Source organism: Aulostomus chinensis, chromosome 1, assembly GCF_037954235.1.
Source record: "Aulostomus chinensis isolate RoL2024-O1b breed Wild chromosome 1, RoL_Achi_v1.0, whole genome shotgun sequence".
NCBI lineage: Eukaryota > Metazoa > Chordata > Actinopteri > Syngnathiformes > Aulostomidae > Aulostomus > Aulostomus chinensis.
The window spans coordinates 59,330,845-59,347,410 of record NC_141320.1 but is presented as its reverse complement, the minus strand read 5'-3'; the positions used below and the strand labels follow the sequence as shown (position 1 = coordinate 59,347,410).

At 48.2% G+C, this 16,566-nt stretch overlaps 1 protein-coding gene across 3 annotated transcripts in view; it reads right to left on the bottom strand.

The window, feature by feature from the left end:
* The window catches only part of nrp2a (neuropilin 2a), a 51,349-nt gene extending 41,523 nt beyond the window's left edge, over positions 1-9,826 (bottom strand). For 2 of the 3 annotated variants that reach the window (XM_086179392.1, XM_086179517.1), the window contains exon 1: positions 6,036-6,898. In XM_086179392.1, coding sequence (XP_086035518.1) covers positions 6,036-6,111 — 76 coding nt within the window. In that variant the 5' untranslated portion in view covers positions 6,112-6,898. Of the gene's footprint in view, positions 1-6,035; positions 6,899-9,755 lie in introns of those variants that run through there. The other variant, XM_086179484.1, reaches the window with a different exon arrangement.
* Positions 9,827-16,566: the final 6,740 nt, after the last annotated feature.

Sequence of the window (16,566 nt, the reverse complement as noted above, 5' to 3'; positions counted from 1 at the left end):
GACAATGGATCTTTTATTACTTTTCTACTGCAGTAGATTTGGGTGTATTATTAGTTTTTTTTACAGGGGCAAAGGCGAAATGTGTTCTCCATGACAACAGTGTGTGTGCGCGCGTGCGTGCGTGCGTGCGTGCGTGTGTGTGTGTCTTTGCATGCAGGCTGTTGTGTGCATACAGTATGTGCTGCTTCACATGTAGTGATACTTATGATATTCAACTTGATATTGGAGCTGGTTTAGAAGGAAAACACCTTCCAGAGGAATGAAACCAGCGAGAAACTGAATCTTAATGCGTGTGGCAATAAATGACGCACGGCTTAGAGGTGGGCTGAACCACCACGACGCTGAGCTGAATCTATTTCTGACATAAATAGGTTGATATTCTTGCCTGTTTCTTTCACATTTCTGTGAAAGCAACAATAAAGGAAATGGGAAGAAAGAGAAAAAAACCCAGCACCAAAGGCTTGAAGTGTAATAGACCCTTCAAGTGTTGACATTTCCACCGCCTATTGTGCTTAAAAGGCACACTTAAGATTCTCTGACATTTGATAGAGCTGCGATGGCTTCCTTACTTTGTTAACAGAGAGGAGAAACACCCACATACACACACACACACGCACACCCTAGCGGCTGGTGAGTCGAGCCGCCCACGCCGACAGATACAAGCTGTTACACAAATGTGCACAAGTTCATCTACATCCGTACACAAATGAATCAGTTCACACACACACACGCACGCACGCACCCCCCCCCCCCACACACACACACACACACACACACACAGTGCTGCCGTTGCGTGTTCAAACGCACACATTCAAATACATCCAGAGGGGCCTGTCAGTCACAAGGGCCGACGGAGATGGTGAAAAAAAAATAGCTTGAAATGTTCAAAGAGATAGCTGGATTGGTTAAGAATGACAGAGAAGGCCACACACACACACACACACACACACACACACACACACACACACACACACACACACACACACACAGACATCTCTTTATCTTCTACGGCAGTGCAGACAGTCATTGTTGGGAAGCCTATGGAAGAAACGGTGTGCAGGAGGCTATCAGCATGCAGAGCCTCGGCAGATTAAGCTGTTTGGGGAGAATCCTGCAGCCTCGACACTTTTCCCCTGAGCTGCCCATTCAATGGCCAGCGGAGGATGAGGAGGGGAGAGGAAGAGGAGGAGGAGAGGGATGAGAAGGGGCAAAGGGATTACAGTGTGGAGAAAAATGGAAGAGAGCAAAGGAGAGAGGATGAAAGTGTAGAGGAGGAATAAAGAAGAGGAAAGGGAGATTGACAGAGAGAGAGAGAGAAAGAGAGATGGGGCGATGGCTAAAAGATGGATTGGGGAAGGAGGGGAAGATTGATGGAGAGGGGAGGTGGGTGGAGTTAATGTATGATAGCAAGGTAGAGCGAGGGAGAGGGAGGATGTGTGACATGCAGAGGGAGAAAAGGAAGGAGGCAACAAAAGGTTATAAGGAAGGAGAAATACAGAGGGTGAGAAGGGAGAGAGGAGGATGCAGCTATGGTGTGTTTGTGTGTGTGTGTGTGTGTGTGTGTGTGTGTGTGTCTGCTGCACACAGAGCCTGACCAGCCTCATTAAGAGATGCCTGCTATCCTGCAGCTCCCTGTAGACGCTGACCCCGCCGGGAAACCTCTGTCAGTCAGCTCACACACACACACACACACACACACACACACACTCAAACAAACACACTGACACTGGCAGCCTGTGTGTGTGTGTGTGTGTGTGTGTGTGTGTGTGTATGATGAAGCTGCAGTAATCAAAGCACTGGGAGAGAGGGGTTGGGACTGTGTTAACACATGTGTGTACTTACACTTCAGATTACTTGTATATCCATGGAAATGAGTACAAACCATGTAAATGTGCGCGTTTGTGTGTCGCTGACAAGCAGTGGTGGTGTTGGATGAGTGACAAGGGAAGCATTCTGGAGCTCATTCAGTCTCAAACACACGGACACACACAGACACGCACACTGACACATGTAGGCTTCCTTTTATTGCAGTATTTGGCTGTCCACAATTTACTGGTGCACAGTGTGGTTTTTATCCCCAAAAGTGGCTTTTGAGGACACAAACACCGCCAAGTGCCGGACGTTACATGTTCCTGGCCCGTGAAACAGTTAAAACTCTTTGTGTGTGTGTGTGTGTGTGTGTGTGTGTGTATTGACTACACGTGTGTGTATCTGCATTGCCATTAATATTCTGAGAAGTGCATAGATGAAACAAATGCAGCTGTGGATGCATCTAAATGCAGCTTTTTCTTGTTAGCATATACGGTACCAATGAAATCAGAGTTGATTAAAATCGCTCTCTGCCTCTGTGTGTGTGTGTGTGTGTGTGTGTGTGTGTGTGTGTCACTCCAGATCCAGTCAAGCTAAGAAACATCTTTGTCCCTGCTGTAAGTGCCTTTATCTTGATTATCAGAGAAAAAAGTGCACGTACTGTATGTCTGCATGTGTTCATTGCCGTGTGTGTTTATGTGTGTGCGTGTTTGTGTGCGCGAGCGCGCGCCTGCACTTTCTATTAGCCTCCTTATCTGGGAAGTACGGCGTCATGCTCCAGGATAAGCTGAGAGTGTGAGCAGAGGCGCTGATAAATCTCTCCATCATTCCCAGTGTCTTGTGCACCCCCCCCCCCCCCACACACACACGCGCACACACACACCCCCCCCACCTTAATTAAAAAGTGCTATCGCCCAGAGTGAGGGAATGAGAGGGGAGACTGGGCAGCACTCATCCATTCAGTCAAGAGCAGGAGGTTGTCTCTGCGACTGCTTTTAATCTCACCCATTCTCCACTAGACTGGACCTGAGGAGAGGGAGAGGATGAGGAGGGAAGGATGAAGAAAAGAAGAGATTCACTTTCATTGCCCTGTGATTTAAGACCTTTATGATGAGGCAGAGCAATGGGGGGTGGAATGGGCTGTATTATTGGTCTAGTTGTCAGTGGTTAAAATATCCTCCACATGCCAGTCTGAGGGATTGGCGCTGCATCCCCGCGCAGCATTTAGCGTCTCACATTAGCGCCAATCAATAACCGCGTGATGTCACTACCGAAGTTAGCGATGAACAAAAAGCAACGCAGACACAAAACAGCGCTTTGTTTGAAATGTTTGAAGGGGATTTTTTTTCTCACCCCTTTAAGAACAAAAGCCACATCAAAGGGAGATCATTTCCAAAAAAAAAAAAAAAAAATCCTCTTTCTACTTTCCCCCCCTAATAGGATGAGTGCCCCCCCCCCCCCCATGTTAATCAGCTAAATGCACAGTGCTGGCCATTGTGATCAATGGTTCAATGGATCAATCGGGTAAACAGATGGCTGCTGGGGCCTGCAGGGGGTTAATTGCGCGGGCCTAATCCTAAACACGACCTGACCACGGTATCATGTCTCCTTCTGCCTTGATCCGTGCGTCTCCTCTGGCGGTGGCAGCTTTCGAACCTGCAACGCCGCGGCGCTCCTCGCCACAGATTCCCCCTGCGTGAGGAGTGGTAGTGCAGCAGCTCCTGCATCGGCACGGGAGAGCTGTGAAGAACCCAGCTTTGCTGCAGGAGCCTTGGTGATTTGTTGCCACCCTCTAACCCCCCCCCCCCCCCCCACACACACACACACACCCCCTCCCCTCCCTCTACCGAATGTTACCTTTCAGCACATTCTTCAAAACACTTTTTTTCCCCTCCTGTGAATAGCAGTTCTTATACACCCTCTTGTACCCTCTCCTTCTCCCCGTGAATTACAGTAAATTCAAAACCCTGCCTCTTGACAATTCTAACCCCCTCCAGCTCCTATCTAAATCCCTCCCTGAGCACCCGTTAAGACCCCCCCCCCCGTGTGGCTAATGCAGCCTTACTGAAAGACCCAGCTCTGTTTTATTTATGGAGGTCCTCTTTTTAATTTCACCCCGAGAGCGGCGGGCTGTTTCAGGGCTTTGCGTGAGCCTCTGCCTCTCATACCTGACCGGTATTGAACGCTTTGGTCTTTGGCTATGAATGCTAATAGGTGACCTTGTTTTCACAGCTGATACCTCCGAGACCGATTGCAGATTAAAACACTAAGAAATGCAAAGATGGTGGGGTGGGGAAAAAAGGGAGATAAATAGAGATGGGGAGGGGGGGGGGAAGGGGGGGAAGGTCCAAAAAAAGAAGGAGAGGAACTCTGGGAGATAGTGGTCGTGGTAACGCTGCCCACTCAATATACATGCAAATGAGCTGCTTAATGGCCTGAATATTAACGCCGGTGGTAACGAGTAATTAATGTCCATGTCACTGAGTCAAACTATTGTGATTACAGTACAAGTGGAGTGGAAGCCTGGGGTGTGAGTGGTGTTGAGACATGAGCAAGGAGCTTCATTCCACACGGCAACAACCGGAGCATCTTCTCCCTCCGCGTGCTTCATTTGTCTCGGGTGGCATTTTCACACTCAACCGCCTGATGCATTTAGCTGCTCATCATTGAGGGGAACTGGAACCGTTCTCAGGTTTTAGCGACCGGTTTCTTCTCTCCGGTTTTCACCCTATGACCCCTACCAGCTTTGATGCCCCCCCCCCCCACACACACACACACACACACTTTGTCTCATGAACAATCACTACAGTCTTGCTTCCCTCCTCTCCATCATGGAATCCTCAGTCATAAAAAAGGCTGTAATGAAACGTTTACACCTTCCTCTCTCTCTCTCTCTCTCTCTAGGCTCTAAATCTCCCTGTTCTGTCTCCAATCTGTTCTCCTTCAGTCCCTCTTTGCTCTGGCAGCTGTGGGTAATGTGGCTGGGGGGGGGGGCACTGGAAGCTGGGACATGCGGTGCAGTGTCTTGGCAGGGAGACACAAGGAGAGATCTTAGCTTCTTGCTCGCCTGATAACTGAGGCCCACATCTGTGTCTGATCAACGGGTGCGCAGGCAGCCGACACACACACACACACACACACACACACACACACACACACACACACACACACACACACAGGGGGGAGGCTGATGACTGTCCAATTTTAAACAAGTAGCCAACACAAGAAGGACCACGTGAATTCAAGTAGAGGTCTCTCCAACTAACAACCACAACAAAAAGAAAGAAAGTAAGACAGAAAAAGAAATCCCCGTTGCATTTCTGCGCAAAAACCTAACCAGAGAGGCGCAAACCTGCACCGCACAGCCATCAACAGAGCGTGAGTAGCAGCCTGACGGGGGTGAGAGGAGCCATGTGTCATCCCAGCACTGGCGTCACCTTCCGTGCAGCCCAGAGTGCGTCCTTCCCCGCTACACCTTCACTATGGAGCATGATGATGACGATCTTATCTTTGTTTCCTTCTTTTCTTTTCTTTTTTTTTGGTTATTTAGTGGCAGGATGAGTCTCGATCTGGATCCTAGCACCTGCTCCTCCTGCGCTGCTCCTCTACTTTACCGTTATTTGATCGTAAAGGATCGTGGCGAGCGCGCGGAGGGTGACGGTGCGCCGCCGCCTGGAGCTGCCGGGCGCCCAGCCACCACCGGCAACCTTGCAGCTTTCCCACACACACACACACACACACACACACACACACACACACACACACACACACACGCACACACACACACACAGCCCCGCGGAACACGAAGGACTTGCGGTGTGTGATGAAGATGCTGATCACAACCGGGATGATTACGGTCCTGTTGTCCGGTCTCACAAGCATCAAAACCGCTCATTGTGTGAAAAAGCATTTTAAGCAGGCTTTTATTTTTTTAAAAATTTCCCTTGGTGATTTTTTTTTTTTTCAAAAAAAGGGGAGCAACTCTGAGTAAACCATGTGTTTGGATTTTCAAAAAAGCTTCATACATATAATCAGCTCATTAACAGCCCAGCGAGAAACGGAGGGATCAGCCCCGGTCTCCAAGCCTCTGAGGACCTCACATGGATCATCATATCAAAAAAAACACCACAACGGCGTGCTGAATATGTATACATGTATGTAAGAACACACACAAACACACACACACACACACACACAACATGAAAAAAGTAGGAACTCCAACTCACCCTCCTCTCCGCTGAGTTTCAACGCCAGATGACACATTGCCATTAAAAATCCAATCAAAGATGAAACGAAATCCATCTTGGATGAAATTCGTGGGGAGCGTCAAGTTTGTTTGTTTTTGAATTCTTCCACCGCGTCTGTCAATTCTGCCGTTCCACGAGACAAGGAGGAAAAAAAAATGGAGAAAAAAAAAAAGAAATAATCAAAAGGGAAAAATCCACGGCCCAGTAAAGGGTGGGAAGTAAACCAGTTCAGTAATCCCGCGGCGGTTTTCAACCATCGAGGAGGGAAAACCAGGCGACGTGACAACTACATGTCACTGGGAAGGTTGAGATGAGACGCGAGCAGCGCGACCATTCAGCCTCCTCCAAGCGACACTGACCGGACTAACTCCCCGGATCTGCTGAATGGGCAAACTGCCCCGCAGGCAGCAGAGGGGCTTCGGGCGGCGTGTGCGCTCCGGAGAGTCTGGACTGGACAGCGGCTCCTGGGTGCGTCAAGTTCCAGTATCTCCCCCCTCTGCGTCCCCGCGTCTTTAGCGCACACGAGGGGCTACCTCTCCCGACAGGGTTTGGTGGTAGCGGGCAAAGTCCGCGGCAACAGCTCTGGAAGCCTCGGAAACCTCAACCCGGGTGTACAAATCAGACGCGGAACAAAACTCACAGAAGAAGACATTAAAAAATGTTGCGCTCTTTCTTTCTAAAAACAGACCGTTAGCGTCCTCTCTCCTCCCGTGTGTGCGTGTGTGTGTGAGTGAGTGTGTGTGTGTGTATGTCTGGTATCGGCTCACTACAGCCAGCCTGCGCTTGGCTCCGACACCAGCGTGTCCCTGTGTCTGCTAGGTGAGTGTGTGTGTGTGTGTGTGGCAGGGAGTGTGTGAATGATCGCGCTTTTGAGCTGAGCAGCTATCGCGTTACAGTCACGGCGCCTCGGCTCCGCCCCCCTCCCGTCGGTCACTGAGAGAGAGAGAGAGAGAGAGAGAGAGAGAGAGAGCACGTGCACGCCCCCTCACACACACACACACACACACACACACACACACACACACACACACACTGATAAGACCATGATAAGACACATTGTAATAGTAAACCAGGCAACAACAGAATTCCACCTCAGGCTGTTTTCAAAAGGAGCAGAGATGAGCAGCAGAATCCCAGAAAGCATGAGGTACATGGTGGGTAGTGGAGGTAGTGTAGGGGTCTGTGTGTGTGTGTGTGTGTGTGTGTGTGTGTGGTGGGGGGGGGGGTCTACAGTAAAAAGCAATAAAAAAAAAGACACACAGCCACTTTCCACCACTAAAAACACATGAAAAGAGCAAGTCTCTGCCGCTGTGGAAGCCCTCAACTCAATAAAGGCGAGAGCCCACCTCAGCCCTGCCCAGCCTCAGCCCTACAATCAGCAGGCCTAAATAGAGAGCAGCAGGCTGGATAATGACACAGTAGCGAGCCCAAAATAATCTGCTGAGAAAGTTCTCTCCTGCAGCAGCCATGTGCCCGGCCTATGGGCTTGTGTTACTGTGTAATGCAACTGCATAATGAAGTACAGTATGTAGCCTGGTTGGCATCTTTATTTGGAAGCGTTCCTAAAGGTCAGGACACATGGGAAACCTTTGGAGCCAATGAAACATACGGTACACCACCTGACGGGATCTCTCACCCCCCCCACCCCACCCCCATGATGCATGCATTGAACATATAGGCTCTTTTCCCCCGGCGCAAGACAGCCATGATAATGTAAATGCAAACGAAAGGAGTCACTGCCCTTGACTGAAGGTTGAGTGACAGGTCGCCTCAGTCAACTGTCAACACACACACACACACACACACACACACACACACACACACACACACACACACACACACAGCCCTCAGGTTGACGAGATGCCATCAACTTGCAGCTTTCTCACACTCACTTTTAAGCCCACCTTTAGCTCAAGGGCGTGGCGGCTATCACTCTTATTTGCTAATCTGAGCCGCTGGGAGGAGAGGCACGCATGAACACACACACACACACACACACACACACACACACACACACACACACACACACACACACACACACTTGGTTGTTTTGCTTTGAAAATGTGTATGCATATTACACTCTTTCTGATTGGGTGGGTGGGCAGCAGCAGCGGTGGTGGTGGTGGTGGTGGTGTCTTCGCTTAACCTCGACCCAACAACCCCGCAACACTGGGTCACGTTCTGTTCCGCCCCTCCCTCCTAGTCCCAAAGGGTCATTTGATACTTCTCTCTCCCATTTGTCAACATCTCTGCCCCCACCAATCGACCCCCAGCCCCCCCTAAAAAATATTGGCTCAGTGCTTCACTAATGGAGGGCGACAGAGAGAAGCTCAGAGAAGGAGAATATTCAGTATTTACTCCGCCGTGTTCGGCCATTCTTGGTAAATTACAGCTTCTTTTTTTTTTTCCTGGCATCACCTCCAAGAGATCACTTGTCAATCAAACTACAGCGACGCTTTCCTGAGGTGACATTCAGTCGTATCGCTGCTGACACACACAAACTAACACACACACACACACACACACACACACACACACACTTCTTGTTATTCCAACAGAAATGAAACCATTGCAAGCATGTGGTATGCCGTGAGCCTAAAAAAGCCACCAGGATATTGCATGTCTAAGTGTCGGAGGCGGTTTAAGTGTCGCGGCGGTGAAATCAAACCTGAAGCTGTAATATGTGAATGCTGTTTTCTACCGTCTTCCCTCCTCCAGGTCTCACCATCTGTATTCCCTCTGTCTGTCTCTGCTCCAGAATACAGTCGACAAATGGCTGCCAGACAGTCCAACTCCTCACCTCAGCACACCTGCGCTGTGTTCACCCATGGGTGGTAAAGAGGAACACAACAGGGTCTTTCTCCCCCTCTAATGTGTGTGTGCGTGTGTGTGTGTGTGTGCATGCGTGTGTGTGAATGAGAGAGAGGGCGATAGATACCAACTGCTGCCTCTCTTATCACAAACCTGCCCTGGAGACTGACAGCATGACTGATAACACTCCTCTTCTCCTCTCTTTCTCTCTCTCTGTCTCTGTCTCCCCCATCTCTGCCACACAAACACCTCTTTCACTCTCTCAGTCACCCCCCCCCCCTCGCCCCCTCACTCACCCCTCACTCATCAGTGTTTTGCTGCCTGTAAAAGGTTCAAGGAGGGAAGCTGTGTGAAAGTCTAGTAGACTTTTAGAGAGGATGAGTGATCCTGGTCTTCAGCTTTCTCCTCTTCATCACCCACAGCTTCAGATCTATGGGGGGGGGGGGGGATAAGGTAGAGATACCCTCGACTTGACCCTGTCAACATCTTGTGAGTGCTTTGGGAGGGAATCAGTGGTGAGTGTACTGATCCTCTTTCACTGGAGTGACACCAGAGCGCCACGTTATGTGGCAGCTGCATCTCTAATGATCACCATCTTCTCTTTGTTGTAGTTCTCTTTGCGTGACGGCTGCTGCGGCGACACAGTTTCCCCTCCAGATCAGTTTAGTTTCATCTGATCTTCATCTTCTGAAGCGCAGGCGCGCACCTTCTCTTGCAGACATGCCTCCAAGTGTGAAGGAGCTTCCACTTTCACCAGAAGCCACAATATTCTAGACTGAAATGACCTCACGGGCCACCCAAGTGATGCCAAGCTGGGGTAATAATTATACACACACACACACACACACACACACACACACACACACACACACACACACACAAACTTACTGAGCATACTGTCCAGCACACACTGACCCTGCTTCTGCTGTGCTGGCTGGATTGTGTGCAAACATCTGGTGTCTGGCTGTCTCACCACCTCCTCTTCCTCCTCCTCCTCTCGTGCTACCTTTAGAACCAAAAACAGCTCAATCATCAAAAGTCTTTCAGCTGCTGTAAGCAACAGCGCGGCGGACGAGAGGAAAACCTCAAAGCAGAGCAGATGTCTTCATTTACACCCTCAAAACACCGTTTTTGTAAGTGTGTGTGTGTGTGTGTGTGTTTAAGCTCTAATATCTGCACATCTAGTGATGGCTCATGCCCGTTTTGAGCAGGAGGGTTCGCTTGCAGTACTCGACTGAGCCTAAGGGGGGCAGGCAAGTGCACCAAGCCGAGGGTGGTGTGAGAGTGAGGCTGCAGGCACTCTGCAGGAGCACACACGTAGACAAACTTGATGTTACATTAGACATACAATAAAATGATGAAGATATTAAAGCTCAGCAGCACTGCAAGGAGAGAATCCACGCAGATCTCATTTGCCTAATCGTGGCATATCTTCGTGAGTGTGTTTATCATTCAGTAAATAAGTCACAGTGGATGATTTAGCCTATTTTGATGAATGATACTTGATTAACCTGCTTAATAAGTAGCTGTTTTTTTTATTTATTTGACATGCAGGATGGCAGCGTGGTGGTGGATCCAGCTCAGAGCTGTTTGTCAGCTTGCTTCAAAAAAAAAAAAGAAAAAAAGTTGTTTGCCCACTTTAATTGCAAGATGCCGACTCTACTCCCCTGCCACCTCTTGTTTATGATACAGCATCATTATCCTCTGTATGTAGCAGAGGCGAGATGAGAGAATGCTCTCTCTCTCTCTCCCTCCCTCCTTCTCTTCTTCGTCTGCCTTTTCCACCAGGATCCATTTTACTTCTGCTCTGTCTCTTTCATCTCGTTCCACTGGCCTGCTGTGTGTCTTTATAGGAACATCAAAGTGACCTTCACTACCCTGTTCCCTCCAAAACACCCCCCCCACACACACACACACACACACATACACACTGCCTCCCTTCAGTCTGGAGACCAGGAAGAGAAGGGAGCTTGCTGCACATTATTTTCTAGACAATACAACTCAGACAAATACTTTGCTAATTTTTAGGGGAGTTTAAACTTCTTCTTAGATAAGCACTGCGAGGACGGCGAGCAGGTAGACGTGCACTAGGAGGATGGCGAGCAGGTAGACGTGCACTAGGAGGACGGCGAGCAGGTAGATGTGCACTAGGAGGACGGCGAGCAGGTAGACGTGCACTAGGAGGACGGCGAGCAGGTAGACGTGCACTAGGAGGACGGCGAGCAGGTAGACGTGCACTAGGAGGACGGCGAGCAGGTAGACGTGCACTAGGAGGACGGCGAGCAGGTAGACGTGCACTAGGAGGACGGCGAGCAGGTAGACGTGCACTAGGAGGACGGCGAGCAGGTAGACGTGCACTAGGAGGACGGCGAGCAGGTAGACGTGCACTAGGAGGACGGCGAGCAGGTAGACGTGCACTAGGAGGACGGCGAGCAGGTAGACGTGCACTAGGAGAATGGTGAGCAGGTAGACGTGCACTAGGAGGACGGTGAGCAGGTAGACGTGCACTAGGAGAATGGTGAGCAGGTAGACGTGCACTAGGAGGACGGTGAGCAGGTAGACGTGCACTAGGAGAATGGAGAGCAGGTAGACGTGCACTAGGAGGACGGTGAGCAGGTAGACGTGCACTAGGAGGACGGCGAGCAGGTAGACGTGCACTAGGAGAATGGTGAGCAGGTAGACGTGCACTAGGAGGACGGTGAGCAGGTAGACGTGCACTAGGAGAATGGTGAGCAGGTAGACGTGCACTAGGAGGACGGCGAGCAGGTAGACGTGCACTAGGAGAATGGAGAGCAGGTAGACGTGCACTAGGAGGACGGTGAGCAGGTAGACGTGCACTAGGAGAATGGCGAGCAGGTAGACGTGCACTAGGAGGACGGTGAGCAGGTAGACGTGCACTAGGAGAATGGCGAGCAGGTAGACTAGCACTTGGGGGGGCTGTGCGAGAGTGCGAGTGCTGCATTCCCAGGCCATAATAAAAAAAATAAAAAAAATCAAGAGGTCATTCTCCACGCCTGGTCTGCTCTGTGGGGCCTCATCACTCAGCATCTGAAGGAAAGATGGGAGCTTGACAAACTTGGGGGGGGGGGGGGGGGGGAGACACTGGAGGACAAGTGCATGCTAATGAGAGGGAGAGTTTTACTGTTGGCGGGAGATAAAAGTGACAACACATGGCAGACGAAGAAGAATCATGAGGCACGAAAGCTGTATTTATACATGCTGTAACTGTGACTGAGGACGTACTGTAATATTACATCATGTATGGGTTCTCTTACATAAATACACAGACTTATACTGCAAAGACGCTGCATGATGAATATCCTTAATAGAAAAGGTTGGCTTTCCAAGACTAATTTTACTCCTCGTCATCCTGACAATATTATTCTGCAATTACAAGATGTTTCCGTCGTATTGACCTGATTTTGTTGTTGTTGTTGTTTTTTGTTTTATGTGGCATCATCCCAATAAAGTGGGGCAATTAAAGAGAGTGAGATAAAGGGAGACAGATGTGAAGATAAAAGAAAAGAGATGAACCGATTTGGGCTGCGCATCTGCTGTGGGAGGAAGAGGAGAGACAAAGAGGAAGCCAAGGGCATTAATAGAAATGTGAAGAGGCAGTGAAAGCGACACAGGAGGGCACTTAGGATAAAGATGGCTGACAATTTAAAAAAAAAAGAAAGAAGAAGAAGCAAAAAAAAAAAAGGGAAATGTCAGAGAAAGGCGGCTTCTTTAATGTGGTTTAACCCCGGCGCGTTCACATTACCATGGTAATCTTATCAATATGTTTGTGAGACAGCTAAGCGCTCGGCCCCATTAGCAAAACCTAATTGACTTACAGCCTCCAGACCACAAAGGTAACATCTGTGTCAGTCATGTAAGTGAGCGCCCCCCCGTCACCTCACACACACACACACACACACACACACACACACACACACACACACACACACACACACACACACACACTAAATGGCGTTTGGTTGATTGTGCGCCCCCCTTTTGCCACTGATTGACCTTGATATGCGCCGCTAGCTGGAAAATGGAGCGTATCTTTGTCTCCTTCAGATGAGATGGAGATGGAAATAAAGACAAAAGACACATCGGAACACGCCGCACGTCCCTTAAACGCGCTTTTCTCGACCTTTAAATACCCCCCTCCCAAAAAACAAGGCGCAGAAAAACTGTTTTCCGGCTGACGCGCATCACTCCATTCATAGTTTTACTCCTAATTAAAAATCCCGACTGACGGACGGATGTATGTGTGTTCAAATGAAAGCAGGACTTTGAGAGAGGCTGCAGGGACAGGTCATTCTGCTTCTACGCGTCTGTTCGGGAGTGTAATCCCAAAGCTTTGTGGCACCTGAAGGGACTGGAACTGCACGTTTGGGAGCAGAAGCCGGTGCTCTCCGCTTAAAAATCCAGCCGGCTCATGTTACAACATTTTGATTCAACTGTTGCGTGATTTATAAAAGATAATCTGACCTCTGGCTCTTTAGCCTCTCTGTGTTGACTGCTTGCAATTCCAAGTGTCGCCTCCTCGCCGTGGCTCAAGAGTCGTGAGTAGAACACGCACACATAAAAAAGAAGAAGTTGACAAGAAGAGTACACGTGTAGTAGCTGATGGCCCATTATGACGGCTGGCAGACGAGATTACAAAGAGGCTATCGAGTTAATCCCGGGGGAGATGCAGCATTCGCGTCTATAAATAAGTCCCCCTTTCGGAGTCTGGAGTATTGGGTCATTTGGGTCTGACCCCAGCTAGCAGACAGACAGACAGGTGAGCCAGACACGCCGAGGGATCCATCATTATTTAGCCACGGATATCGAATATCAAATGGCGGAAAGGGGGACGCCTGTATATATTATTGGGAATGACTAATATATTCTGAAGAGAGGAAGACAGAGGCAGAAAGAGAGATGGATGAGATATGGAACCAGATGGAGACTGACACTCAATCTCTGTGAATAGTAATCCAATAACGTCTCCAGAGTTTCCTTATGGCTAATCAATTGTGCCGCGGCGTAGAAACAAATCACCATATCGTGGAGTCAATAACCGTCAGTCATGGAAATACCTCGCCTCAACTGTCAGGGTTTATGAAGCTCAGAGAAGGGTGACGCCTGGGTATGTTTGGCATGCACCCTCATAGGTGGGGCCAATCATTTAGAGGGTGATAAGACGGAGATAGCGAGGTCTTATCGGACCTCAGGTGAAGCCAAGCTGAGCCGAGGGGAAAGATGGATGAAGACGTATGGCTGACAAGTCAGAGAAAAACAAACAAGGAAGGTGGGGGTTGGGGGGGGGGGTGGATGGAAGGAGGGAGAGGTCATTTCACACCTTTATCATAACCCACACGAGATGCAACGATCGATAGGTTTTAACTGACGGGGTTATTGTTGCTCACGCTTGAGTTGGACGCTTCTCATCATCAGGCTTTAAACACGCCTCTCCCGTGTGTTTGAACTGGTTGAGCCTGTCAGTCCCGAGTTTAAACGGCAAATACATCAAGTTTAAGGAAGCAGGAAGCTGCAGGGGGAAAACAAAAACGAGCATTGATTCACTTGATACAATCGCTGGTTCTCACCTTTGTGTGAAGAGAGTTGTTCTCAAATCTCACTGACAGGCCAGCGTGGGTGGGGAAACCTGAAGAAAGATCAACCAGAGAGGTTTTTGTCACTGTAGCATGTCCCCCTAGCTAGCTAGGTGCTAAAGATAAAGAAATTGCTTTGTTGCTAATTAGCAAACAATGGGCTGGCTAGCTCTGAACCAAGAGAACATTTAGCACCAAAGAAGCTATTAAATCCCCCCACAGTGCTTGTTATCGTCTCAATAAATGGGAAACACTCTAAAAAAGCAACTTAGCGACAGATGCTAATCAGCAGCTCAATCTAAAACACTTGGTCAGCAGCACCCCTAGTGTGAAAAAGGCAACCTGCGTCGTCTCAGGTTTCACACCACCTTCCTGTCGCATCCTGATTTTGTCACTGTGCCGCCTGTCAGACTTCGCCTGTAGCTTCATCGGCTCCCTTCCAGACTCGCCAAAAACCCCATGCTCCTACACTGCTTTAGCGCTCAGACATTTTCCAATCTGCGGCGAGTTTGTACGCTTTGCAGAAGAGACAACATTAACATGCACGCAACGACAACGCTAACGTTCGACTCGACGACGTCCACGTTGTCGTTTGTTTACCTCTCAGTGTTCCGGCGCACGTTTATGCTTAATGATGACGTGTCAGCGCGATGACGTACGAGAGAGAGAAACACAGGCACGCAGCTCTCACAGCGGGAGTTCAGACCCGGGTCTTCTGGAAGCTTGAATGCGCCCTAATGCCGAGCAAACGCGGGTCCAAAAACCCGCGTTGACACGAGTTTTTGAGTGTGAAAAGGGTGTTACGAGAGCCAACAAGCTCTCTTGGTTGTTGTTTTTTCTGTCAGTATTCTTTATTTTACATTTTTTAAACTAAATATTCAGCTTTATATTCACGGTTTAACCTTGTTGTTCATATTTAGATCCAACGTAAACTGGCAGCATCAAGCTTTTTAGTAGGTTATGAGATTTTAATCCGATCTCACACCGACACACACAGACAATTTCACCTGCCCGGAGGACGGTATTGTTTTTACAAAATGAAAATAAGACAGCGTTTTAAACATACAGCAATCACAGAGAAATGGCTTTTCAAATTCAAAGCATTTGCACCGTCTCTTCTGAGTATCAGCATAAAAATGTCAGTCTGGATGGAGGAAGATGGATGGTTAAGGTTTTATATCATATTAAATACTGCGAGGCTCAAATGTGTTTACCACCATGATGATAAATCAAACATGTAGCTGCTAAATTGGCCTGTTTTGGTTCTGACCTAGATACATTTTCTTGGTTGGATTAAATTTCTCAAGCATTTCACATTACAGCCAAGCACTTGAAAGGCCATTTTTATTTATTTATCTTTTATTTTTAAGGTTTTTTTTGTTGTTTTTTTTTCATCTTGGGTTGAAAATCAGTATTTAAATTAATCGGTAGAAAGGAAATGTTGAACTAAAGTGGGGCTTTGCTTAGCAATAAGAACATCCTAATGTGTGAATGTCTTTTGTTAGCAGATTAGCAGAATCCGTGTGTGTCTCAACGCTGTGTCCCCACAGCCTTTAATTATAAAATATCATTAAGATTCACTCTGGCTTGTAATCCTTCCTTTAAATTATGTATAAATCCTCATCTAAAATAAGAATATATAAGAGGGATGTTGATGATATTGGCTGGGAGGACATCTCACCATAACACACCACTGTTAAACATCACTCTTTTTATCATATATATGCGATTTTAATGAGTTAAGACTGCATTTGAAAATATCCTACGTCTTATTTTGAAAGTATTTTCGCCCCGCTTGTTGTTTATTCAGCATATTTTGCATAAAAAGCACCACAGCCTTAGAATACATTGCTGCTGTGACATTTTACACGCTTATCTCAAAGTTTAATGAGGTTTAAATGTGATTACACAAAAATAAAACTCCTGACATAATGGGAATGTATCCCCAGGTCAAAAGTCTAGCCAAATAATTGTGTATTTCTTTAATGAATTATCAATTAATTCGTAAATGATTTAACATCCTCGGGCAGGTCTCAGTGATTAGTTGACCCAATATATTCTATAGCAGACTTATCGGAGGAAGCTGTAAAACATGAGCACGCTGCTCC